Source organism: Cimex lectularius, unplaced genomic scaffold (assembly GCF_000648675.2).
Source record: "Cimex lectularius strain Harlan isolate CLEC.00 unplaced genomic scaffold, Clec_2.1 scaffold230, whole genome shotgun sequence".
Classification (NCBI taxonomy): Eukaryota; Metazoa; Arthropoda; class Insecta; order Hemiptera; family Cimicidae; genus Cimex; species Cimex lectularius.
The window spans coordinates 350578-377962 of record NW_019392809.1 but is presented as its reverse complement, the minus strand read 5'-3'; the positions used below and the strand labels follow the sequence as shown (position 1 = coordinate 377962).

At 33.4% G+C, this 27385-nt stretch overlaps 1 protein-coding gene across 2 annotated transcripts; it reads left to right on the top strand.

Annotated features, from left to right (window-relative positions):
* The first annotated feature begins 204 nt into the window (after positions 1 to 204).
* On the top strand, positions 205 to 23198 carry LOC106672407 (kinesin-like protein KIF19). Of its 2 annotated transcripts, none has more exons than XM_024228180.1 (15): positions 205 to 386; positions 2392 to 2694; positions 7593 to 7661; positions 10041 to 10148; positions 16461 to 16658; positions 16732 to 16884; positions 20360 to 20545; positions 20673 to 20960; positions 21025 to 21233; positions 21286 to 21419; positions 21999 to 22141; positions 22222 to 22420; positions 22475 to 22610; positions 22680 to 22763; positions 22828 to 23198. In XM_024228180.1, exons 2-15 carry the CDS (start codon positions 2488 to 2490, stop codon positions 22949 to 22951), a joined length of 2238 nt encoding a protein of 745 aa, XP_024083948.1. In that variant the 5' UTR covers positions 205 to 386; positions 2392 to 2487; the 3' UTR covers positions 22952 to 23198. The 2 variants fall into 2 exon arrangements, with proteins under 2 accessions (XP_024083948.1, XP_014259296.1); XM_014403810.2 differs by having other exon boundaries at positions 22207 to 22420.
* The last annotated feature ends 4187 nt before the right edge of the window (positions 23199 to 27385 follow it).

Genomic DNA, 27385 nt, shown 5'->3' with positions numbered 1-27385 from the left:
ATCAGATGTTTTACTTTTCTTATTGATAAATACACTGATATAAAAAATTATCGCACCAACCTTCAATTTTTAATGTATTTAGATTTATTCATATTTTGTATACCACAAATAGGTTTGGTTGTAAAAATAAGATATTTAAAAACATGTTTATTAAAAAACATGTTTATTTAAAAAAAAGAGTAAAGAACAAAAAAAAAATGTAAAAAAAATTCCTGTTTAATATTGAGTATTTCCCATTCATCAAGAACAGCCTTGTCCAATGCTTCCACAGTGTTAGGACCTGGTTTTCGCTGTCGTACTCGTCATTTAAATTGGTCCCGAATATGTTCCATTGGGTTCAAATCTGGACTTTGAGCTGGCCACACGAAGCACTCAATTCCATTAAGGTAGTCATCCACAATACATACTTTATGGTGCCTGGCATGCCTTAGTAATTCTCACTGATGGGGGGGGGGCAAATAGCACTATGTTTCCATCGATTATGTCTTGTAAGTAACATGTGAAGTTAGAGATCTTCTTCGCACAACAACCAATTCACTGCAAGCATCCAAGAAAATGCCACCCCAGAACACCTATGACCCACTGGAATGCCACCTGCGGAACCATGCAGTGTATGTTTCTCCTGTCCCCCTATGAAATTACACCCATCTGAAGTTTGGAGGCCAACTCTGACTTTAACTCAGTCGGTCCTTTTCTGAGTGTGGTAAGAAAAGGTTGCTGGGCATTGAAGTTGAAGTTATTTATTTGCCATTAATGTTGCAGTTTCATAGAACCTGGTGATGGATGAATACATCTTCCCTCTCATCTGTAGGCCTAGGTCGACCCTGTTATGGCCTTCTAGTGTGAAGCACCAAAGAACCCTTCCTATTCTAAAGTGATTTACACTCTGTCCCCTGGCGACTTCGCATTGGCTGTATCCTTCCTCTAATAATTTTATGACCCCGACCCTTCACACTTACTCAAATGCTTGACTGAAGCCATTGAAAAAGGTTTAAAAATAAGAATAATACCAAATAAAAATCAATTAAGGAAAAAGATTAACTAAAAGCAGAAGTTATAATGCTACTTTTTGTGCAAATGGGATTAATGTGTACCAAAGTAAACAAATCATTATTTACTGTTTATTTTAACTACAATAGCTCCTAATTACTAACTACTAATGTAGAAAGGTAATGGATTTAGTTTTAAATTAAATAAGTTGAGTGGTTTGTTAAATTTGTTCATCAGTGTAGTTTGATACAAACCAATTTCTTATTGAAATATAATGTTTAAGATTATTATACAGGACTTCAAGTTGATGGATTGTCAAATACAAAAGTGCTGTATCTGAGACTGCCAGAGTGGAAAAATGAAATAAAAGAAAATACAAATTTCTGGGTAATAAACTACAATGTCCAAATTATTAGCATGCTATAAGGGCATGGAAAAGACCGTCTGCCAGAAGCCAACCAAAACTTTGTCATATAAAAAACAAAACCAACAATCAAAGATTTAAAAAAACAATTCAGGGCGTGTTGATATAAGAAAAACAATGAAAATACCATACATAAAATTATGAACTAAGACGTTACCGATTTATATAATAAAAAACAAACAAAATATATAAAAATAAAAATAAACGTATATCTCTTTGTTCTAAGAGAAAAACTCAATTTTCAAAGTTCTGCTAGTTTGTATCTGTAAAACCATGCTTCACATGCTTATTGAGAAAATGCCTAACGCTGAACATTTATCGAGTTCAGTAGGCAAAGCAGCTGAGCTCTAGCCAATTTCGCTGCCCCATATACAAAAGGCGAAACTCGGTCAGCAAAGTGCACTCAGCAACAAAATGAAGATGATTTTTTAAAAATTTCCTTGACAAACATTGTTTTCTTCCAACCTCTCTCCATTTTAATACACTTGCTCACACCTTACTTTTAGCACCAGCGAAGATCAGATAATCTAAGGGGTGGTTACTTCTTTGGGCAATGAATAGATTGGATTACGGGTTTAAATTTTTGTGTAACAAAAAGCGATCTGATGATCTTGCTTGATGTAAACACTTTTCTCTGTGGGTGAGCTTAGTTCTTTCTAATATCATTTAACTATTTATATACTTATTTGTGGGGGTCACCAACCCAGTTCAAGTTAAAATATGGTCATATATTACAACCGCTACTTGTCGTAAAACGAATAAAATAAAATAATACGTTTATAATTTAAATAAATAAACAAATCGCATAATCTTTTACGCAGTTTATAATCGTAGTGTATGGAAATCCAGTTTCCTACGGTAAACATACATATTAAATATTACGCAGGTAATAATCTATAATTGAAAAGGCGGAAGTTTTTCAAATATATCGCATGGTGACAGTTAATACAAATTTAATGCGAAAACGATTTTTATAGGCGTGTCCAGCTGTCAATCATTGCCGTCGATTGACACTCCAGAGTCACGCTGGCCTCTTTTAAACCGAGTCTGGCGAGCTTTGGCACAGGGCAATTATGCCAAACGGTCGGGAAAAAGTTGCGGACTCGTCGGTAGATCGATTCTGTTTACATGATCGGCGGCTATGGCAACAAATTTGGCCCGTGAAGGGCTCTCGCAGGGACCAGTCGTCGGTCAAACATGAAGACATGCACCTCGCCAACGGCCCTTCCAACGGCTACACGCCGCAAAACAACACGCAAGGAACCGATGAAAAACTTATGGTAAGCATTACTGCTTCCCTGGCGGTGGGAGGTCATTTCAAAACGAATAAACACATTTAAAAATAAAAATTTCAAATATTGAACTGATTAACTTTAAACAAGATTTGTTTAACTTGGATTGTTAGGGTTGATATAGAAAAAATAAATTAAAAAATCGCCTCATTTTGGGTGGACAAATCTGGGAAATGTGCATATGCCCGAGGTTAGTCCAATTTCAAATTTGGGATCGTTAACGATAAATTCTAATTTAACCAAAACCGTTAGTAAATTTAACGAATCCACGATTCAAGGTTTTTCGCGAAGCGGAGAAAAATATACGCGTGCGAAGTGCAAGTTTGGCTTGGTTCTCTTCGAAGGAAGAAAGTCCCTAAGTAGTAGAAATTTCTTCTTAGCAAGGCACTTGAAACCCCCCCCACACACGACAAATATGTCATGCAGGTTTAGCGTCCAAAAGCGCCGTATTCCTACGCTCATGCTTATTTTAATTTTAAGTTTCTCCTGTTTGTCGTACAGACACAATTGAAAGTTTTATTGGAAATAATAAAGGTGGTCATGTCCATAGACGTGTTTGTAATTTATTCAACCTGACTATGTGTTTAATGCTTGAAACCAGGTTCGTAGGATCGTTGTAACCAACAAATTTGTGAGTGGAACCATTATTTATGTACAAAAAGTGAAAAAAGTGATGATTTTGTTTTAAAATGTCTGAAGTTGTCGTTATTATGAAAAAATGGAGGGGGGGAAATCGGCAAGTAATGGTTTTATTCAACCTTCATTAAAAAAAAAAAAAAAAAAAAAAAAATACAGACCATACAGTAGAGTACCGTATACAATGGTATAGGATGTTTTTTTAACTATATTTTCATAATAGTCATACAGTAATTACTGTTAACCAAGATTACTGATTGGAGGTCATTTGTTGGTAGACTATTTTGCATTTAGATTAACATAAATACATTTTTAACTAATAATACTTTTTATCTAAGGTCTTGGTTGAGATGAAAAAGCTAGTGTCTTGAGCGGAATCCGAACCCTACGATCTTCGACTTAGATAAAATCATTATATAAAACGTATAGATAATTAAAATAATTAATGGGTTCAATTGTGACTACTAAATACATATATGTATTAATGAATATGAATCCCATATATATATTTATATATATACCGGGGGAGTCCTTTGTAGAAGACCCTTGTTTAATATTTTTTAGTGTAGTTTTAAATTTGTACCTTCTTTGAAGAAAAATTATGCAGGATAGCTCAGGCCCAGTTCAACCTCAAAATTTCAAATACAACATTATACATCTTGACATAACATTTTAAAGGATTTTTTACGCTGAAAACAATAGTGCAATCGAATTTTAAATTGGTAAAAAAATTAAACACTTATGGCCTAAAGATTAGTAAAGAAAACAGTCATTTGATTTGCTATTTATTATTCATATTTCATTTTCGGACTGCCTGCCTTGCGTAAAGATGCAAAGATTTACGCTTTTTAACCACCCTTCCTCAGTGCTCAGAGCAATAGAATCAGAGGAGATGGATTGACTAACATTTTCTGACCTTTGCCGCAGTTCTTCAACTGAGATTTCTGGGTTATGATTAGCGTAGACGCTGTTTTTTAAATGGCTTGACAGAAAATTATCAAGTGGAGTTAAATCGGGTGACCGAGGAGGCGTTACTTAGCCAAAATTAACTTGGGGTTTGTATAAGATCATTTTTTGCGGAAGTTAATCGTTTCCGAATTAATTGGATAAACTATAGAAGTTGATACACCCTGTATATATAAACATTTCAACCAGATACGTGTTTGTTAAAATAATCGACCAGTTGTTTTTTTTTTTTTTTAGTAAAAAGGATGAAAGGATTGGCCATTCTTACCTGTATTTTGTATAAGTCTTGCAACGTTTTGTCAATTTTTATAAATTCAGTACATTTTATTATTTTTAGTATGAACTACCATTATAATGGCGATATGGTGTAACATTAAGAAACTACTGTAAGAATTTCATTCTTAAATACGTATACAGGTTAAGATTAACTTCTGTTCCCTCCATATATTTTTTATTAGGGCTTTTTTGTGAAAAATAAACTTCAAGACACGTGAACTTTTAGTTTTAATTATTTCTTGAGGATAGGAACTTAATAATTTAATATGGTATACTCGAAAATGTACATTTTTGAAATGATGTTTGATGCTGAATTTAATGGTGCAACTATTTAGTTTGGAGCAACCGTTCTTAATTTATTCACAAAAAACTTTTGCCACTGTTTTTCGGATAAACGAAATCTTTATTATTTTTGTTATTATTTCTACTAAAATTTCAATTGGGTCTATACGACAACCACGAGAAAATAAGCATAAGCGAAGGAATACGGCGCTTTTGGACGCTAAACATGCACGACAGATTTGTCGTGAGTGGGAGGTTTCAAGCGCCTGGATAAGAAGAAATTTGTACTTAATGACTTCGAGGAGAATCAAGCCAAACTCGCACTTCGCACTCGTACATTTTTCTCCGCATATAGATTCGTTAAATTCACCAACGATTTTTGTCAAATTAGAATTTATCGTTATTTATTTACCTGCTGTGGATCTCAGGAACTATCGGATATCAGATTGTTAACAGGCAGATATTTTTTTCAGGTCATATGTCGGTTGTAAAGTGTAAGTTGTATTGCTGTTCACTATTTTTCAAAATCAGACATTTTAATGTATTAATCGATAACAAAAGGCGAGCATAACGATAAAAAAGGAAGGAAGACAATTTTTTATTCCATTGATTTTTAATAGGGGAACTTTCGATTTGATGAAATGACTAAGACTGGATATTACTTGAACAAATAATTCTGTCTTTTAGCTAAGTATATAATTGACCTAGCCCAAATTTTTTAGCATACATTTTTAAAATGCTTTCAATTGAGCCTTCATTACGAAGGAACCTAGCCTTTTTATATATAAAAAAAGTTGGCTTTAGTGAAATAAATCTGTGGTTGCAGTGAAAAGTGAGAGAACCACTTCAGGAAGCTAAAGTGTTGAAAGAATCGGAAAACATTCGTGGGAAATTGTATCTTTTTTTTTTTTTCCCATCCACCTCCCCGCCGTACCTAAGGGAGACCCCATACCGGCGGACCACGGCCACTAAACTAATTCAAATGGGATGCAAGTTTAGGGGATCTTATTGGGAAATTGTATCCGCAAATAAATAATAAGTACAAGTGATCTCCCAAAAATTACTATTTTGGACCCATTTTCACTGTAACCAGAGAGATATTCACAACAACGAATGTATATGTACATTAATAAAATTCATTCGGAAACGGAAACATTCACTAAAAGAGAGCTTGAGTAAGGTCATGTTCAGGGAAATCCTCGTGACCTTTCATGTCATAGCAATTAAGCCGTCCTTCAGTAAACAACGTCGTCAATATTTCATTTAGAAGTGTGTTGTTTTTGGATTTGGGGAAAAATTTCATCCACAACTTTCGCAGGAGAAACACCTTGCCAATTCGTAGCTCTGTGGGGGAGTTAGCACGCGAATCCCCGAACTTAATACCCGGTGTTCGTGAGTCATAATCATATTAAAACTTTTCAAGGTTTGGAAACTAGGGAAAGATAAACACTTTAAAAATGGTCTTTCATTTCCATCTATTTCTACTTTAAGGGGGGAAAAGCTTTAATCACGCCTGATTTAGCCTTTTAAAAGACTTAATTTGCAATTTAAACAGACATCGTCACTGGTTTTTTAAACAAGCGTGTCTAGTGTTATTGCTGATATAAATTACTGTTGTCATTTATTATAAAAAGTACACTGTGCCGTTTAAAGATTTTGATAATTTAAAAGCTTATAATTGTGTTAATTTTTCCTCCTTGTTGTTGTTCATATAATCAGTCGTCAGGTTTGTTAAAAACTTGGAGCAATAAAAACCAGCTCTCTTACATATATGGAAAATATTTTACACGTCCCCACTTCAGTGATAACTTTCACCAGCATGGAAGGATGTCTTTCATCCTTCATGTCCTTCATTCCGCGAAGTCCTTCATTCAACCTTCATCCAACATCCTTCCAGGCTGGCGAAAGTTATTGCTGAAGAGAGGACCTGTGAGCCCCGAAATATTATACTTATTATTATCTAAGGCATTGGTTGAGATGAAAAAGTTAGTCTCACGAGCGGGATTCGAAACCACGATTTGGGTTTTTATGAGCCAAGCCCTTAGATAAAAAAGTATTTAATTGAAATAATTAATATGATCAATTATGACCGATAAATATATATGAATTATAATATTTATTCTCACATGTACATAGCTATAAGTGAAAAAATGATATATTGTATATATAATTTTGTTAAAAACGTAAACAGTTATAAACCAGAACGAAATAATCTCCCTGGGAATTGATAAAGGTATTTTAGATGGTCGATAATTAAAACAATTAATCATTGTGTGCAATTAATCCACCATTCGATAATAATACTTCATGTGTACGTAGCTGAAAGCACGGAGTTGTTTTTATATCTCAAACCTACATGAAGACTTTTATATTTTATGACTTTTATCATTACAGTTTATGAATTTATTTTTTAATAAGAGACGCATGTTTGTTTGAACAACGCTTTTGATGCAATCAACGTTAAAATATTATGCACGACTGTTTTGATTTGACATACAAATTAAACGACTTAAAGCGGTTTTCAGTTTGCCTTGTAAAATCAAATATAACAATAAAAATAATAATTTTAACATTTACTGTAGAATCAGGGTTCTAAAGATCTTTGAACACTGTTTATTTCTTAATTTTTTCTCGATACAAATAGCAGTTCTAAAATTTTCATTTTTGAGGGCTAACGTATTTTAATTAATATACGTTTTTTATTGATGTATTCATATTTGTTGCAGGTAGCTGTGAGAGTCCGGCCTTTGAAGCAAGATGAAGGGGAGAGGATCATCCACGTCATCGATGATCACGTAAGAGAGTCGGATATATCGCAATTTCTTTTGCCCGTATCACGAATTATATTTCCATTCCGGTATAGTTTAAATGACACGGGCATTAATTTTAAATCGGGTCTCGTAGTTTGTTGACCAGTAATTCGTGGATTGTCAATCGATAGCGATTTTTTCCCTTCCGGTTTTAATTTATTCATCCATTTACAGAAAAAATTCCCTCTGTAAATTTTTAATAATTTTTGCCTAACTTAACGTAATATTACTCTTTTCAGTTAATAGGTCGTTTGTCCTTACCGGTTTATTCTTTACGAGAAAAAAATTATGTAAAAATATGAACGTTTTCCAGTTCACATATTGATGTGTACTCCTAAATTATATATAATCCATTTGCTTAGTTTAGTGGTCTAATTGAACAAATTACTTATTTCAATTAATTATTCATTTTTTATGTAAGGTCTTGGTTGAGATGAAAAATTTAGTGTCACGAGCGGGACTCGAACCATCGACATTCGGCTCACCTGATATCACGATAGCTCAAGTGGTTAGAGCAGCGGCATATTGAGCATAATAGCATATAAGGTCGTAGGTTCGGATCCGCTCGTGACAGAACTTTTTTGCTAACCAAGACTTTACAAAAAAGAAAAAATAATTATACATAATAAAAATTATAAATGAAGCAGCTATCTTCATGATGTAGACTTTTGGAAGAGTTCAGTTAAAAAAAAGACATATATGATCGTTAATCGTTTCATATAAAACAATTTATAGTTCTATTACATATTTGGTATTGTTTTCCTTTTGATAAGTGAAAAACTGTGAGCCTGAACGATCTTCTTTCTTCTTTAGCTTCTTTAGAGGCAACGCAAATGAGCTATCTTAGAAGTTGTTCAATTGTTTTTTAAATGGCGGGGTTTGAATGAGATAGAAAAGATGATGAATCGAGGCAAACTCAATAGTTATAAATAGAGCCCTGATTTATGTGCAATTGCATTTTTTTGGTAGTACTTACGACCATGGTGGTCAGGTATTTATCCGAATCATATTTTCGTTTTATAAATTTATTTGTCTTCATCGGTAAGCCGAATTTTTATGATTCGGAAGCAAAATAATAGGTTTTAATTATGATTTTGTAGGTTATAAAATTTTATAATACTAAGTCGGACGATTTATTAGTAATTACATTATTAAACAGTTGTTGAATCATTGAAGGCTATGCAGTTATATAAAATTTTTTTCTTCATTTAACAAACGCCGTGAATTTTTTTCTCTCATTTTTGATATTTTTAAAAGATTTCTCAAGTTTTAATGAGATAATTCAAATATACTTCATGATGTTCTTAGTAAAGCCGTATTTAGAAAACCATACAAAATAGAATTTTTTACAGATTTTCAAAGACAATGATATTTTTGTCACTTCTAAATGATCTATGACTTTTCGTATTCTACTTACAACCAATTTTTTTCAGTATTTATTTTTAAAATAAAATGTAAAAATTGCATTGTGAAGGCTAGTTGATTGAGCAGCGAGCCGTTCATAATCTCGGTTCGCCTAATCTGTCTTATCTGCCGTTCACTGGTACAAAGTGCATTTCGACAATTTACTACTTCTGCAGTTGACATCGTTCAGAAGAATGTGAAAAAAAGCGAAATGACAAAAACTAGCTTTGTTTTGAGATACAGTTAAAACATGGAAAGGTTATTTTTTTATAGACTGAAAATGATAAAATGAAGATAATTTAAAAAAGAATATTGAGAGAAATAATTTTTTCTACTTTTTGTAAATGATGGTTCTACTCACAGATTTAGATTTAAATATGCAGTATGTATTTATATTTAATTGAAATATATATTTAAATCTGTAGAACGATCACTTACAAAACGTGAATCTACATACTCACCCCACCTTTATCATTTCTATTAATTTTTCTACTTCTGAATTATGGTAGAATAGCATAGCTCACTCAGTTAATAGTTGTAGTTTGTTGAGAGATGACATTTAAAATAAAACGTGTGCTCACCCTGAACTGACGAAACGTGGCTGGATTGCAACCGCAACGCCTTGTCATTTTAGACCTGAATGAAAATGTACATACCCATTCAATACGCCAATTATCAAATAAACACGTTATTGGCCAAGGGAACAAACATTAACGAAGGAATTAAAAATTTGACTCAAAATTTGACTAACAATTTGAAAATTCTCTCCTTGAAAAAAACAAAAACGCAATTTGACTGTCGTCCTTACTTAGTAGGGTTAATGCAAAGTCCTATGAGGATCAGTACCTTACTAAACATGATATCGATTTGGATGGAGTAGATCCATAGTTTTACATGTATATTCTATGGAATATTGTATGAAATACTGGATGCTTCCAGCTAGTCTTAATTTTTTTTCAGACGATTGTACTGGACGATGAAACGGACAAGAAAGACGTCTTGCGACATAAGAGGCCTTCCGACAAGCAGTACACTTATGACTTCGCCTTCGGGGAAAATTCCACCCAAGTAAATATTTTTTAAATTATCGTTGTTTATTTTTTGGTAATATTTGATTCACGGTTATAAATTGGCATGGCAACTCTGTAAAATAAACTGTGTGTGACCTTACAATTTGAAGTGTTTATTGCATGCAATTTTTTGTTTCAAACTCGAAATTTACCGATGTCGGAACCCTTGAAATAAAAGGCTTTTAAAAATACCGGGGTCAATTCAATAGACGCGAGCAAGCCACACAAGTCGGGTCATTTATCGAAAATTAAGAGTGTGATTAATCGGTTCAAGTCGTATTCCGACAAGGACGGACCGAAATAACACGAAAACATTTCGAGCGCATGCAAACAGGGCTGTGTTCATTTTCTAACGGCTGGGTCTAATTATTCGAAACCGCTGCTGACTTTAATCAATTAACTACAAAAATTAAGTTTCAAGGGTGACATTGAAAGTGCGGAGAGTAATCGACCGCCGAACCGCACCCCTTTGGCACTATTCAGCTTGATTGCTATCCGGTCAATAGTCACGCGAAGGAGAAAAGGTGAAGGATGTGCTTTCCCGCCTTGAATTTAATCTAACAACATTCGTGACCATTCATGCTAATTTCAGGGACTTCTTTAAGATGTCGGACTCGTATTCTTGATAAATATTTATCATATTAGTGGATTTACTGCTGTCCGCAACTGCCAATTTTATCGCAAGCATGTAATTTTGACCAATTAATCGATGTCCATAATCGCTTCACAGATATGCAATTTTTTCCAAATATAAAACTTTTATTAACAACAATTAAGGTCGTTTTGTCTCTCACTTTTCAAATTTTACAAGAGAAGCAAAAAACTTCTATAAATTTTAAATTTTTTTAGAATTGTTACGAATCTTTTTTTATTAGCAAGGGTCTTGTGGGATATAAAATCTTTGTTTTGGGCAGTTGTTTGCCCGTTCTAGTACATTAGAAAATTAATTTTTCAGAAGAGCGATGACCCATTTTCAAAGTGAACTTGAGTTTTCAAAAGCACAACACAAATTTTTTGTAAATCTGTATTTGCATTATTTTAAAATCCACAAATATATATTTTGAACTCACAAAAAAATCTTGATAACGGCATGATGGTGCTGGAAAGTATGCCCGTGTAAAGAAAAAAGTATGAAAATGCTTCAGGAGCTTCATCGTTCGTGGTGGGCTAAAGCTTGATCTTGTCGTAAAATTCCTTGTGTACAATAATAATAATAATACATACTTTACGGAATTAATCCAATTTACAAAACAGGCAATACATAAAATATAACAATATAAAAGTAAAACTAAGAAAACAAAGAAAAATTACTTAAGTTTTAAACTATATGTAAAAAAAATGTATAGAAAAATAGCTTAAAAGAATGTTTCATATAAATATAACTTAAAAGATCACAATTATTATTGTTATTGTAAATTTTTAAACTGTCATTAACATAACATACTTTAAAATATTTTATAAAAATATATAAGTAAGTAAAAAAAGAGTATTTTATGCATACCTCGTTGAATTATATTCAGTTAAAATTTGACATAATTTACAGTTAAATAAGGAAATAGATATACATACATACACATGTAGAAGTGCGAGTAAATCATTCATATGAAAAACATTTTATTGTTATTAGGATTTTTATTGTGTTAGTAGAATGGTAGGAAATGTGAAAAGCCTGGTAAAGTAAATCGGTACAGAAAAATTAATTTGACTAAATAAAAAAGGACTGTTAATATACATAATAGTTAATTATTTTGAAAAAAAGTACGTAAATCAGAGCGACATCTACGTGTCTGTAAGGGAAGAACATTAAAGTACTGTATAGTAAATAATAGTTACTCCTATTTTAAAGGCAAGAATTCTAAGAAATTTAAATTCTACAGATTGGAGTTTATGAATAGATTTTGCGATGTAGGCATTAGGAGTGTATCTGGTATTATTGGTATAACTGTTTTAAATTTAACATTTACAGGAATTTTCCCGGTTTAAGATGGATTATTTGATGAATCTGGGATGAATAGTGAGGGGTCAGCTTGTGGTTTCTTCACTAAGCGAAACCGCTCTTTTGCCATAAAGAGTTTTGCTATCACAACTTTTGGTTCTTAACTTGTAAATTCAAATTCGTAATGCTTATTATGACTTTTCTTTGCTAGACACTGCTCGGCCAAAACTTCGAGTTGAAAAGACTTTCTTTTTGAAGTCAAGCCACCAAGTCTTAAATGCTGCCACATCTTGATGAGTAACAAGTTTTACATTGAATGTATTCGAATTTGATGATCTTTTAATACGAAGGATAAATCCTAGCCTGATGATGAATTTTTCTCTTCAAATTCGCAAAATCTCGGTCGCAATTATTGAAAACCGACATTTGAAGTCTGTGGGTGATGTACGGGCATTTTCGATCATTTCAGTCTGTCAAGCCTTGTCTCGCCTATTTTTCGTAAAACACACAATAACATTCTTATATGTTAGTGTCCTCATATGTGATTTATACTGGTGTTGATGAACTATATGGCGAGTCTGTCAAAACGCATCTGTATGCCATAAAGTAATTATTTCCAAAATTCTGTAAAACATTTCTGCGAGTATGGCTGAAGTGGGGTTGCCAATACCTAGACTTTTAGGTTTTTAGGTATCTGTTCATTAAAATTATTAGTTTTATTCTGTTTTCGTTTGTGTTATATTCTAAAGTGGTGTGTATTAACTGCTGCAGGTTTTATGCGTATCCCGTAATCCATCGTTTCCTTTACAGGAGGGTTTCCCAAACTGTGGTCCGATCTTCGAAAAAAAATTATAATCACAAAAATAAACGTAGAATGAATACATTTTAACCCATTGGCAGCCGCTGTGGATTAATAAAATTATATTAATCATTTAAGAGATATCTTATCCAGATTATTTTAAAACGTTTGCGAGGTGTGGGTAATGGAGTAATTGTAGTTGTGTGTTAGTGTGATTGACTATGAAAACGTCTGTAATATGTTTTGATGGATGAAAAAAATTTTGGCATGTGAAGATCTCGGTGAGGTGTGTCATTGTTTACGACTTATGTAAAAAGAGGCAGAAACTATTAGTCTTAAAATTTTGGATTGAAAACTTTGTAATATTTGGCCGATCCATAAGCTTGGCAATTCAAAGAGATTTGAGGACGTATGTGTATGTCGAAAGTTTTGATTTTAATGGTAATTTGGATTGTCGGCTGAGTAGATTCTAAATAGTTAACTTAGACGGGTTGAAGAGCAAGTTCACTGTATTTGCTAGGATATATATACACAAGGTCAAATTGGCCAACATTTTCAATGATGAGAAATGACAATGTGTACTGTCGTATTTATCAAATATTTTCTTTAAAATGAATGCGATGAGTCTTTGAAGGAGACTCATTAGAATTTCACTCGGTTAAAATTTTTGAAAACTTAATTATTTCTTCCGTAAAGCTTCTGAAATTCAGTCAGTCTCAAATTTCCTTTGTGGGCGTAACACTTTTTTTGATATAAACATAATTTTTGTTTATTGTGTTGTTAATTCCTCAATTAGAATACTGATAAAAAGGTCAATTCTTCCGAACTCGCCAACCGTCTTAAAAGGGAGTTACGTTGAATTGCGGCCGTACGTTTAAAGATATCCGGAAAAAGGTCTTTATCTATCTCGTTAATTTGGTACAGCCCGTCATAAAGTTTATAATTGACCACGGTTGGTCCGGCCAAAGTTTCGGAATTTTTTCCATTTCGTTTTCAATATATCGCGGTAATTTTCTTATTGAGGTTTGTGATTTTATGATTGCTGTCTCTTTTACTTCGATTTTCTCGTGCACTAAATCCGCCGAATCATTTTGCGGGACTTTTATCTGCGTTATTTCTTTACTCGCGATTTGAGTAAGCACGGTAGTTAATTTTGCTATCTCCGCAGTTAAGTTATCAATCTTACTTTCAACCTTTTTGTTGCCATCTTTAATGTCTTTCGCATTTTGAGTTGTTATTTTTTTTAAATTTTCGATTTCACTCGATAACTTAGAATTCAACGCGTCCTGGGCTTGTTTTTCCATACACAAATCGCATTTCCACTTATCCCGTGTATCTTTATTTTTTTATCCAAGTTTCTCGGGACTCTACTCGCGAGCATTCAAAATGAAAACTCCGAGTGCACTTACTGCGTTTAGAATATGTTTTTATTTCTGCGGCCGCATTGTAACAAAACCCACATACTGTTGTCATTTTATAAATGAATGAAATTTTGTGGGAAAAAAGAGAGAAAAAAGGTTATAGGTTCTTACGCTAAACTTAAGGGAAAAATAAAATAATAAATAAACTCACTTCTCGAAAAAAGAAAAAAAAAGATGACTGTGGAAAGAAAATTTGCTCTGCTACCATTTGTGACAAAGGGCCCCTTTTAAAACCAGGGTTAAAAAAATAAAATAAATTCCCTTTTTTGCCATTTAACATACACTAAAATTACTATTCTATTTTGGCATAAGTTTTCCAAATTAATTAAATCCTTTGTAAGGAGGTAAAGATAATGTGCAGGCATAAAAAACACAGAGAGCTAATAAAGTAATCAATCTTACCCTACCCTTAATCAACGAAAAGGCTCTTTCCTACACGGATGTCCAGCTTACTGTTTATTTTTTTCCTTGAACAATCCGTGTAGGGCAGGCGTCAGTGATAAGGGAGAATGTCAGGGGATTAGTGAGTCAATCATGACCCTGACAGTTTTGCAAGAGAAGAGTAACACAACTTTCCAAGCTGATGACAAAATTCACACTTTCAAAAGAAGAATAAGTTTTGGGTTGAATCTGTTTAAAAAGAAGAGATGGAGTGTTTTATGATTTTTTTAAAAGAAAACAAACTGGAGCTTGCCAACGGCACGTTGATTGATGAAATATGTGAACATCTTCGAAGTTGAGAGATGTACTTTGAACACTACTTCTCAACAGCTCGGGTTGCTGGTAAACCATGAATGGGTCGGGTCGTCAATCCGTTTTCAATTTCGACTAAGCCAACCAGTCTATCTTCAAGTGAAAACTAATGTTTGATAGAAATTACTTTAGACCTTGAAATCTACTTTTGAGTCCGATACCTCCATTTTTGACTCCATCTGGAAAACAAAAAATTTCAACCACTCGTTGAAAAAATTAAGTGTTCTTCTTCCATTTGCCAAAACTTACCTAGCGAATCCGGATTTTCTGTCGATACAGCCACCATAACTAAATACCGAAACTGTTCAGATGCTGAACCGGACATCCGTCTCCACCTATCAAAAATTAAATCCAACTTATCCAAATTGTGCAGGCTCAAACAATCTCACTCTTCCCATTAATTCATTAATCAGTAATTTTCAAATTACTTTTAGGTTTTATATACCTATTGATTTTTGTGTTCCGGATTTTGTAAATAATGTTGTTTGTTTTCATAGTGATATCTATATCAAAATTATATATCTATAATCAAATCCTTCATCACAGTTGGGGAGTTCAAAGTTAGTTTGAAAAAGGAAGTATATGACACGTCGAACAAGCAACTAGACTCCTACTCCACTGGTAAATTTTACCAGGATATAAACCCGACGATTAGCAGGAGGTTCCTTAACTTTCCAATGTCTAAAAAAGAGTGCACTACAATAAATCAGGTCAAAACACGGAATAAGAGAAACATATTTGAAGAAAATAGGGCAAGACAGAGTGAACTGTTTAGTATGCGAAGAGAGTGAAGACCTGGAACATCTCATAATGAAATGCAAAAAGTATAATAATGAAAGAACAAAGATGTTGGACAGGCTGTACAGAATTGAAAAGCTGATCAAGCGGTTTAATTATAAATCCGTACAACAATTAAATGATTTGGATGTGTACAATGCCGTTTTGGATTTTCTTAGGGATACGGACTTAAAAATTTGATCAGAAAGGGAAACAGATTGTCTTTGAGCCAAAGAAGCAAAGGCAAAAAAATTATGATATCCCTCTCCATCATCTATTGAGGAATCGACTGGCTAGTTAATAAAACTTTAATTTACTACATGTACTATAAGTATCTAATTTTAAATACTTGAATGCGAGGGGAACCGCCCTGAATTTTGTTCTGCAAAAGGGGTTCACTGGTTAAAAAGTTTAGGAAGCCCTGTTTTACAGGTAACGACGGATATAAGCTTTTTATTTCAAATAAGATTAGTTTTGTTGTAGTAATTTTTACGTTTTTGATTTTTTAATCAAATTATTTTTCATTGGCAACCGTTGTTTTTCTTAAATTCAAAATGTTCAAAATTAGCATGTGACGTGTAGTGTGTGTAGTGTTTATTTGCCTTAATTACGGTGACATTTCAGGAGGAAGTCTACGCTGCGACAACTCGCGGTTTGGTCAGGGACGTCCTCCTGGGTTACAACGCCACCGTTTTCGCCTACGGTGCTACTGGGGCAGGAAAGACGCACACCATGGTCGGGACGGCAGCTCAGCCGGGGATTATGGTTAGGGCTCTCAACGATCTTTTCACATCCGTCTCAAACGACGAGGACAAGTACCAGGTGCGCTATTCATCCACGCTCTTATCATAAAATCTTCATTTATAAATCAATGTGATTTATTTATTTATTTAAGGTGAAAATGTCATATCTAGAGCTGTACAACGAAAACATAAGAGACTTACTCAACCCTACTTCCGGATTTCTCGAATTGAGAGAAGATTCTGGCCCCCTCAGAACACCGACGGTGGCCGGTCTCACTGAAATCGAGGCCACCTCTACCCATGAGGTAGTATTTATTTTAAAACTATACAACTAAAAATCTATTAAAACGCTTGATCATGATTATTTTATGATCGGTAATAAATTTGTGGTGAGATAATGCACAACTTGAACACTGCTTAAAAAATAAATAAGAAATTTCATGCTCATCTTAACGCCAAACTCCGTTCCACAGGAGAATTTAAGAAAATGAGAATTTCTTCAATTTGGATTATTTTCAAAACTATATGTATTTGCAATATATATGTATTACAACAAAATTTCATTTGCCGTAAATGCAATGGAACTGCTTTTTATTTTCAGAATCCACTTTTGAACTGTCAGTTTTTGTAATCTTTTTATAACTATGAAATGGAACCACTTTATAATTATATTGTTATATATAATTATATAGTTTGCTTTTCTTTCGTAACGCAAAAAATTAAATAAATAGAAGAACGAATCTATTATTATAACAAACAAATAGTTTATTAATTTTTCTCAAACGAATCAATTATTATAACAAACAAATAATTTATTAATTTTTCTCAAACGAATCAATTATTATAACAAACTAATAGTTTAATTGTTCTCAAATGATTATTCGGAGATCGTGAGCGCGGTCTGGTGTGACGTAGGTTTTAGAAAAACATTTTCTTTATCGTGCCAACGTTTCGATCTTTATTGAGATCATCTTCAGGGCTCAAAGTGTTNATGGTTTTGATGGGATTTCTGATATTTTGACTATCAAGGCGTAGTTTCACCATTGTGTAAAGTATGTAGTGATTAGTGACCGATAATCGATGATTATTCGGAGATCGTGAGATGCGGTCTGGTGCGACGTAGGTTTTAGAAAAACATTTTCTTTATCGTGCCAACGTTTCGATCTTTATTGAGATCATCTTCAGGGCTCAAAGTGTTTGTTTTCTGCGTATTTGTGCCATTCTTGTGTGTCGTGTTGAGAGTGCCAGTGAGATATTGCTGATTTATGTTTATAGCAACATCATTGTTCTCAAACTCCCTTGAAAAACCGATCCTCCTGATAATTAAAAGAAAATATTAAAAATATGTAAACATATTTATGTATATAGTAATAGATATTATTAACACTAATAATAATAATAATAATAATAATAATAATAATTGCTAATAATGCTGTCATTTTTTTTCTTTTTGTCAAAACGTTTCATTTTAAGTAATTTTCGATGTGATCGAATCGCTGGAAGTAGGTTAATATCTATAGAATCAGGTGATGAACCTTCCATTGATTAACAATTCGGGTCTTGCGAAATATGTTTAAAAAAACATTTTTGCGCACTATCGACTAATATGATATGATATGATAAAACTGTATGCATGTACCTATTATAAAGGGCGTAATATAATTTAATATTTGAACAATTTTAAATTGATTCTAACATAAATAATAAAAATATTGTAATACGCTATCTTATACTTTATTGATCAAAATAGGCTTCGACATAATCAATACGTTTAAACCGGTAGGTCATTTTATCAATTCTTCCACATTCCAAAATGAGAAATTTTCCACGCGTGAATTTACAAATTTAAAAAAAAATGTAGATACAGGATTTCGATTCCCAAAACCCAGCAATGTCGATACAAGGAATTCGGACGAAAACAGTTGGAAACTTTACCGGCAGTGTAATCCATATACGATTTAAGGAAAAAATTTGTTATCGGCCATTGCGGGTTGGAATTAAATTGGCAGTCCCCACTTTCTATTCAATACAATATCAAAACGTTAGATCGTTTTTTTTTTGACACGCTCAACAATTCAACATCATTTAACTTTATTGTAATTGCCGATAATAATCGGTATTGTATTTTATTTATACATTAATTACATCAAAGTCGATGCTTAATACAATTGAATTAGTTAGAATTAGGCGGGTATTTTTTGCTAAGCTAAATAAACTTGGAGCTAATTAACGGATTAAATATTAAGATCTGTTTCAAAAGACTGCATTCAGGAACGACTTCTAAGAAGAGCGAGTAGTACGTTTTTTTCTAACTCAAATTGTTTGCTCTATTGATTGATAGATAAAAGTCCTTTGATGCGATAATGCGGCACTTAAAAGCTTTTATCAATAACTACAACAAACAGTAAAACAAACAAACATTTCGACTGAAGAATTTAATAAACTAGCAGACATTAAAATTAAGTCCATAATCTGTTGGTGACTTTTTCTTCTGCTTCTTTGCAAAACTACCGTGAGAAGAAATAAAGTTCCATTGTTAATTTCCTTTCTTTCGTTCTAAAATTTTCTGTAATCTCTCAGAAGAAAGCGTTGTTCCGTCATCAGCACTGCTTTACGTTTCCAAATGGTCATCCGTTTGTTGAATTCAATCGATTTCTCTTTCAATGTGCCCCGAAATGAATCAAGGATAATGTTTTTTTATTCCTAAGGAGATTAATTTCGCCTTCACGACGTTCGAATTTACTATTGTGATGAGTGTTTGGCCATTTGTCACGATACCCATGTTATCTCTCGTGCAATAGGAATGCACACTACCAATGAGCACCTCAGACAGGAGGATAAAGGGAAAATGAGGGAGCAATGGAATTCACTCATTGGACACAAACAATCTTCTTACAAACTTTGGAAGGATAAAAGTAACAGAATACATTAAAGGAAGCAAGAAAAAAATTCTTAACAGGACATAGCAAACGAAATGGACATCTGAAGAAGATTAACATAAACCAACACGGCAAGTGCAGATTTTGCGGAAGAAGAAGAGATTTTGAAGAAGCAGAGAAAACACCAACATACCTACTAATAAATTATAGTGATACATAGAAGGAAGTGTTTTGGGACATACGATGTAACCGTAGAAAAGATTGAATGAATGCAACCGGACCTACTAATCAAGTTCTTTGATGAACCACCAGGAATAACCGGTGCTATAAGCACAAAACGGGAGATACAACAGCTCTTAAATGGCGCACTATAACACACACCCAGACTAATATATCTACATCTACATCTACATGTTATCTCTCACATGAACTTCCCCTCGTAATACATCTGTACCCATGTGATCTTTGCCCTTAGATTTACAAGGTTTTTCTAATATTTATCCTTTTGACTTAGGTTTTTCGGAAAGTTTAGTTTCAATACAAATCCTTAATTCACATCGTTGGCGCCATGGATTTTGTATTAGAGAAGTCTGTCTTTTCAATTCACATAATGATCGTTGTTTTATTTTCTGTCCTTGTTCGATGGAAAGAATCTTTCTATAGGGCAACTAGTTGCTCCATTGTACAATAGCCGTAGAACCAGTGGTCGTGAGCATGTTTATTTTAGTGAGTTATTTTTGTTTGATTTGCTCGATTTTGTTTGCCCAGGCTTAAAGATTGATCAACAAAATTTGTATGCCAAACTAAGGGAGATGTATGATTTTTATTGATAGAATGTGACAGGACAGAAAATAAAATTGTTGTATATCGAATTTCTTTCATTAATGCATATGTGATTCAGGTAATGGGCCTTTTGCTAAGAGGCAATAAAGAAAGGACGATAGAGCCGACCGCAGCGAATAAAACTTCATCCAGAAGTCATGCACTGCTCAGTGTCACGGTCGTAAGCGAGGAAGGTGAAGATAGAAGAAAAGGGAAATTGTACATGCTTGACTTGGCAGGAAGCGAGCGTGCTTCAGTCACAAAGGTAATTTTGCCTCCGATGCTAAACCAGCAAAGATGATACGTTTTACCGTACTGTATCGTGAATTATTTTCGTTTTTCTACCAGTATTTTGAACACTGCTTGATACTTTCCTTTTATTTCTTTTTTAGAACCGAGGGAAAAGACTTTTAGAAGGGGCTCATATCAATAGATCGCTCCTTGCGCTGGGTAACGTGATAAATGCCTTGTCTGGAAACGGTGGAGGGACGTCTTCTTCTGGCAACGGTGGGCGTTATGTTAATTATAGAGACTCGAAACTCACGAGGCTGTTGAGAAATGCGCTTTCCGGTAACTGCAGGACGGTTATGGTCGGTCACGTCTCACCATCTTCTATTCATAAGGACGAAACGAAAAACACACTTATCTACGCTTCTAGAGCAGCCAGGATAACCCACAAGGTAGGCTTATGACTTCTCTGAATTTATTGTACACTTAAGTAAGGGATATTTGCTGTAATAACAGGTCGAAAAGAATGAACTTGAAGTCGGTTTTCAAGTCTCCCAGTATCGGGAAATAATATCAGATCTCAGATCGGAAATAGGAAGGCTGAAAAACAAACTTACAGAAAGCCGTCCGACATCAGCCGATATAAGGGGAAGGACTACAGGCACCCCTGTGAAACAACTGAGGGAACAGATAATTGCCACTTTTAGAGAGCAAATGAAACTGAGGTAATCAATCTGTACCTGATTCAACTACCAAAGTTATAATGAAACGTTTTAGACGTAGGTTGATGGACATAGATGGACATTTAATGTCGCTCGGTGTGGAAGCTGAGAGGCAACATCAGATCATCTCACAATGGGAAGCGAGGAGAAGTAAACTTTACAATAGGGCGAGGCCTCATACCAGTGCAGGTTATTTAGTTTCTATCAAAACTCTCCTCAAATTATGTATCTAATAAAATCCAAAATAAATTTTTCCATAGTTTCAAATAAGTACGAGAAATAATAAATTGTATTATTCTTACACCAAATCAGCAGTATCATGTATAAAAGAAAACGTTTTCATTCAATTGTAATTTGTTTCTACAATTACAATTTGACAAGAGATCCTTATTTTCATTATTTATGTAATATAGTTAATAACATATTGAACAAATATAAACAAACAAATAATGTAAATGTGTTTGTACAGACCACAAGCCTAGATTTTTAGGAAGTATGATGCTTATGAGTCATATATATTGGGTTCATTCCAGGCAATAGAATTTTATTTTATAATTTGATTCTTTGCAGAATCTGACTGCATGTTCTATAGTGCATTCCGATATAATGCCTTCTCACATGGCAAGAAAAAAACGGTTCTATTTGCATAATTTATTGAAAAAATGGATGTTAATGTTCCTATAAATTCTTCAGCTTCAAGCTTTTTCAAGCTTGAATGTTTTTAATACTTTAGAATTTTTCTTTTTGTTAAAAAATGAGATATTTCAGAGGAAGGTGGAGAGGTTTCCATTCATGATGCTTGGTCTGAGCTCAGCTATATTGAGAGGGAACAAGAACGCTACGTTGCACTACGCTCTGCGACATTAAAAGAATTGGATGCTACAAGGCAAAATGCAGTGGCACTTGAAAATGTACATTATGTTAACATAATCCAATTCTTAATGAGGTCTGTTTACATTGAAATAAATATTAATAGGATTTGCCAGAACAGCTAGATTCAGAAACAGAGAGGGAGATGTTGTCGTTATTGATAAGGGTTCATGAGCTAGAAGCAGACAAAGTGGCGATGCAAGGGGAAAGGTTAGTCGAAACACATGAGCTCAGAAGGAGGGCAGATATGTTGCAAAGATTTTATCGACAGCAGAGGCTAACTGATGAAATCATAACAAGGCAACGACATCTTATTGAAGGTCTTAAAAAATAATAAATATTAAAAAATAATACTAATACCACTAATTCTACAGAAGGAAAAATTCAGCTTCCAAATGATCTTCAAGATTTGTATAGTCTGTACCAACAGGAAATTCATGCAACTACATTCAGCACGGACACGGCCGGAATTCCTTACACGGCCTATGATACCCTTCCACCTATCAAAGAGTATTTATTACATCTTAATAAATTAACACTGCAAAACTTATTTTAATAAGTTATCTTAATATATTTAAGAGTAGAGACTGTTCTTAGCAGAAGGGGATATACAGCGATGATACCTCCAACAGCAGATTCAGAATATGGAAGAACTTCTACAGGGTAATTTTTTTATTGTTTTACTTATTGTTTAAGGAATGATTTTAATACAAAAAATGTTTTCTAGGGGTTCATCTTCATCAGACTGGGAACTCCCAAAATTGGCTAATTCTCAAAACCATGTAACTGCCAATGAACCGCTTCCACCAATTCCCCAACCGATTCTTTTCCCACCAATCAGTCGTTCTTAACTTTTATCGTGGATCTGATTCACTTGTAAAATCAAAAATTGTATTATAATCAAAACTGTATGGCAGTGAATAAGAAATGTGTTTATGCAGGTTAGGCTATTTCTGTATACAAAAATTAAAATTTAAAAAACAAAGTATTTTGATAGTTTCAATATTTCAACATTCATTTAATCAAAATGTGACCAATTGTAAATAATTTGCCTTAATGCCTAATTTGTAATATGCATTAACTAAATAAAGTCGTTTTCCTTACAGAAAATTTTATTTTTGTGTGTAATAGTAGTTGGTATGCTTAATCTTAAATAGAAGGCATTGTATATTTTCTAATAGTCATCATCATTTTTATCTTTTTTCAAAAGTATTAAAAATTAGACAAAAAATAAATTTTGCTAAACTTACTGGGTTGTCCGGAAAATAATGCAGGTTTTTCATGTTCTATTTAAATTACCTAACCCTCTATATAATAAACTACGTTTTATGGGTTATTCTTTTGCAGGAATATCAACACTATTTAATCCTCTTCCAAACAAAAATATTTGTTTACCTCAGTAGCATTTCATTACTTGGAAATAATTTAGTCTTTACTAAGATTTCAACACGTGATTTCGTTTTACGAGTTTAAACTTGGTCAGAACGGTGCCCAAACGGCCAGAACCATTAATGAAGTCTGGGACAATGGCAGTCTGAATAAGATCCCCATTTGAGCAAAAATTTCAAGAGGGAGACTTTTTTTAGCCTTGAAGACAAAGAAGGTCATGGAAGGATTTCTTCCCTAGATGATGATGTACTGTGAGCTTCTGTCTAAGGACATCCCGGAACAACTGTTCAAGAACTTGCACATAATCTTTCAGTTAACAAATCGACCATCTATAATATTTTAAGACAATTGGAAAGGTAAGCAAGCTCGAGAGTTGGGTTTCTCATGCATTAAACAACTGCCAAAAAAATCATCTTTCTAATGTTTGTGCAACTGAAGACATAAAACATAAAATCACTGTAATGTTCAAAACACTTAAGTTGCACTGTAAAAATATGAAAAATAAAAAATAGAGACAATTCTTATATGCAGACTACTTACTGTAGCAGTTTGTCACTCCACAAATTAACAAAAATCCCTACTATTATTAAAAACAAAATAATCAATAATTCTGAGAATCATAATAGTTTTAAAATGGCATTTGCTAGCTAAACAGAGCTAATTTACGGCGTCGGTCCTTCCTCACCGGTTTGACCTGTGTGTGTTGAGGGTTTAGTGTGACCGTAATGGGTCATAGCGTCATTACTGCTGTTTCTGCTATTTCTTCAAATCAACTGTCGTTGTCCACCTGGCAATTGGAAAGGTGAAAAAGCTCGAGAGTTGGGTTCCTCATGCATAAACGACCACAAAAAAAAAAAAAAATCATCTTTATGATGTTTGTGTAACTGAAGACAAAAAAACATAAAATCACTGTAATACTTAAAAGACATAAGTTGCACTGGAAAGATTAAAAAATAAATTAAAATAAAGACAATTCTTATATGCAGAATACTTACTGTGCTAGTATACTACTAATACTATATATATTATTCCTGTATATAATAAATTTTTTACGATTGATGGCTTATACTTTTGTACGAATATCAACACTTTTTAATCATCTTCTTAACAAAAATGTTTGTTTATCTCAGTTCCATTTCGTTACTTGGGAAAAATTCAGTCTTTATCAACGTCTTTATCTTTGTCAATGTGTGATTTTTGCGTAATTGAGTTTTACAAGTTTAAACTCGGTCGGAACGGTGCCAGAAACGTTAATGAAGTCTGGGGCAATGGCAGTGTGAATTAGAGCACAGTTCAGAGATGATTAAAAAAATACATAAGAGGGATATTTTAGCCTTGAAGACAAAGAATGTCATGCAAGGATTTTTCCCATAGATGATGACGTTCTTTGAGCTTTGATTGAAGATAATCCCAGAACAATATTTGAAAACTTGCAGAAAAAGTAAGCTTTTGTTCAGTAAGCAAATTGACTGTTGCCGACCACCTTAAGGCAACAAAAGGTGAACAAGCTCAAAAGTTGGGTTCCCCATACATTAAATGACCGCCAAAAAAATCAACCTTATTAAGTTTGTGCAACCAAAGACATAAAACATAAAATCACTGTAACACTCAAATGTCTTACATTGCACCAAAAAGACATAAGAAAGAAAATTCTTATATACAGAGTATTAACTGCAGCTGTTTGTCAGGCTATAAATAAACAAAAATTCCTACTATCATTAAAGCCAAAATAATCAATAATTCCTCCAATCATATAGGTTTTAAAATGGCATTTCCTAGCAAAACAGAGCTAATCTACGGCGTCGATCCTTCCTCGCCTGTTTGGCCTGGGTGCGTTGAGGGTTTAGCAAACAACACTTCTTTGCCAAAACAGAACCTTTTCTGGATAGAATTGTATCGTGGTGAAAGTGAATTCTCTATCTCTTAAAAAGAATTAGTGGTTGGATTTCTCTCCTGTCATTGTAACAAAACTTTGCCAACAATAAATTGTTCAGAAATACAGTATATAGACTTATGTAAATAAAAGTAAAATGCCCAAATTAAGGCCTCATTTATTGGACAAATTGATAATTTTTATGCCTATTAGAAATAGTTATAGCTATAACAGTTTCACAATTAATAACATACTCTTGGAGACATTTGTGTGTGATGTCACATTTTTATTCCCCAGCGGATGAGATAAAATAATATACATAGAATTTCACGGAATTATGCAATGGCTTTTTACAGTAAAGATCAATGTCACAACCTCAATCACAATTCCACAGGATATACTTGGGCTGATCCAATTAATACGCAATCGTGCTCAGCAATTGTAAATATGAACAAACATTTTATTATTGAACAAGGAAAAAACTTGGATAACTGCATGAGCACATTAAAGCAACTGTTTAGTTTTGGAGAAAAGCGACATGGTGTAAAAAGCATATTGAGATTTTATAATACATCTTTAATTGTATAGGGGACCAGGCTGAGTATTCGGGACATTTGACTTGTATTTGCCACACTAGCTGACCTGGGTTTGAATCAAGGCACAACTCATGTTTTTTTTAAAAGTGAGAATAGTATGAAAGAAGTATTTAAACTAGTTTGACCCCTCATGTGTAGTTGTAAACTTTTAATTGCAACAAAATCCCCCTTGGTCTGAACATGATTGTATAAGATGCAATGTTTGTATCATACTGCCTGACCTACCAGGTGCCACCTGCACTCTCCTATCTATAGTTTTCAAACCCTATCCCTACTTCATCCTCTACACATTTTCATTTCTAATTCCTCAGGCTGGCAAAGAAAGGTTTTAAGTGTCAACGGTTATGCACCTAATTTTTTCAAATAAAAATTACTTTTTTGGGTTATTCTGTTAAATTTTTTTTTAATAAATATTAAAATTTTATAATAATAACATATTATTTTCTTTACCAAATACAGGTACAACACATAAAGATATACAAGTATCTACAGCATGGCAAATTTCATTTTGTCAGTTGGAGTACCCATTTTATGATACTGAATAAAATAAAAAGAACAATTTTTTTTATTCACCTACACACAAAAATTGAACATAAGTTTTGCACACTACCTAATTCCTTTACTTAGCACTCTTGCATAGTTACATTTTAAACATTTTTATGTGTGATTTACACAGGTACAGTGGTGCCTTGAGTCTTGAGATACGAGTGCTCCATGAGTTTTTTTTTAGATCCGAGGTGGTATGGTGAGGACATCATGTCAATAAGATTCCTGCTCACTTGCTTATTCAGTTCACACGTTTACCTTATTACAGAGTATTTCAGTTAGGTTGTTTTAATTTTGTTTTGCATATTATTCGTTAATAATTAAGTTACACAAAAGTGATGTGAATTACATTTAGTTTGTACTACTTATACACTAATCAGCTCTACTGAATTTTATTTCTTTTCTTTACATGATGTTTTACATGTACATATCCTTGTATGAATTCAGCTTGTATACAAAATTTGTTCCTTATAAAAACATTATTATAAAAAGATGAAGTTTTTTTGAGGACTGGTACGAATTAATCTTATCACAATTAATTTCAATTGAGAAAATTGATTTGAAGGCTTAGTTTTCAAATTTACAGGTTGGCCAAAAATTAAATTTAATTTTTGATTGAGCCGGTTTTGAAACAATCCGTGTAACTAACCAATCATTTTGATAGAATAAGCTGAAATTACTTTCAATTTATTGGTCCAAGTCCCACCTATTTTCGTAATGCTAGTGTCAATAAAGACAAAACAATATTACAATTTCTTAGGTAGGAAAAAAGTAGTGAAAATAAAAATTTTATCGGAGAAAAAAGCGTAGGTGGTGAGCATTGGATTGAGCTGATATTGATCACAATTATAATTTTTTTCCTAACCAACTGTTTGGAATGG

Bases quoted from the DNA above. Each gene is read 5' to 3' on its own strand.
- LOC106672407 (XM_014403810.2), top strand. From the start codon at position 2,488: ATGCCAAACGGTCGGGAAAAAGTTGCGGACTCGTCGGTAGATCGATTC. The intron at 16,659-16,731 runs GTGCGCTATTCA...TATTTATTTAAG, and splicing joins ACGACGAGGACAAGTACCAG to GTGAAAATGTCATATCTAGA. The intron at 16,885-20,359 runs GTAGTATTTATT...TATGTGATTCAG, and splicing joins AGGCCACCTCTACCCATGAG to GTAATGGGCCTTTTGCTAAG.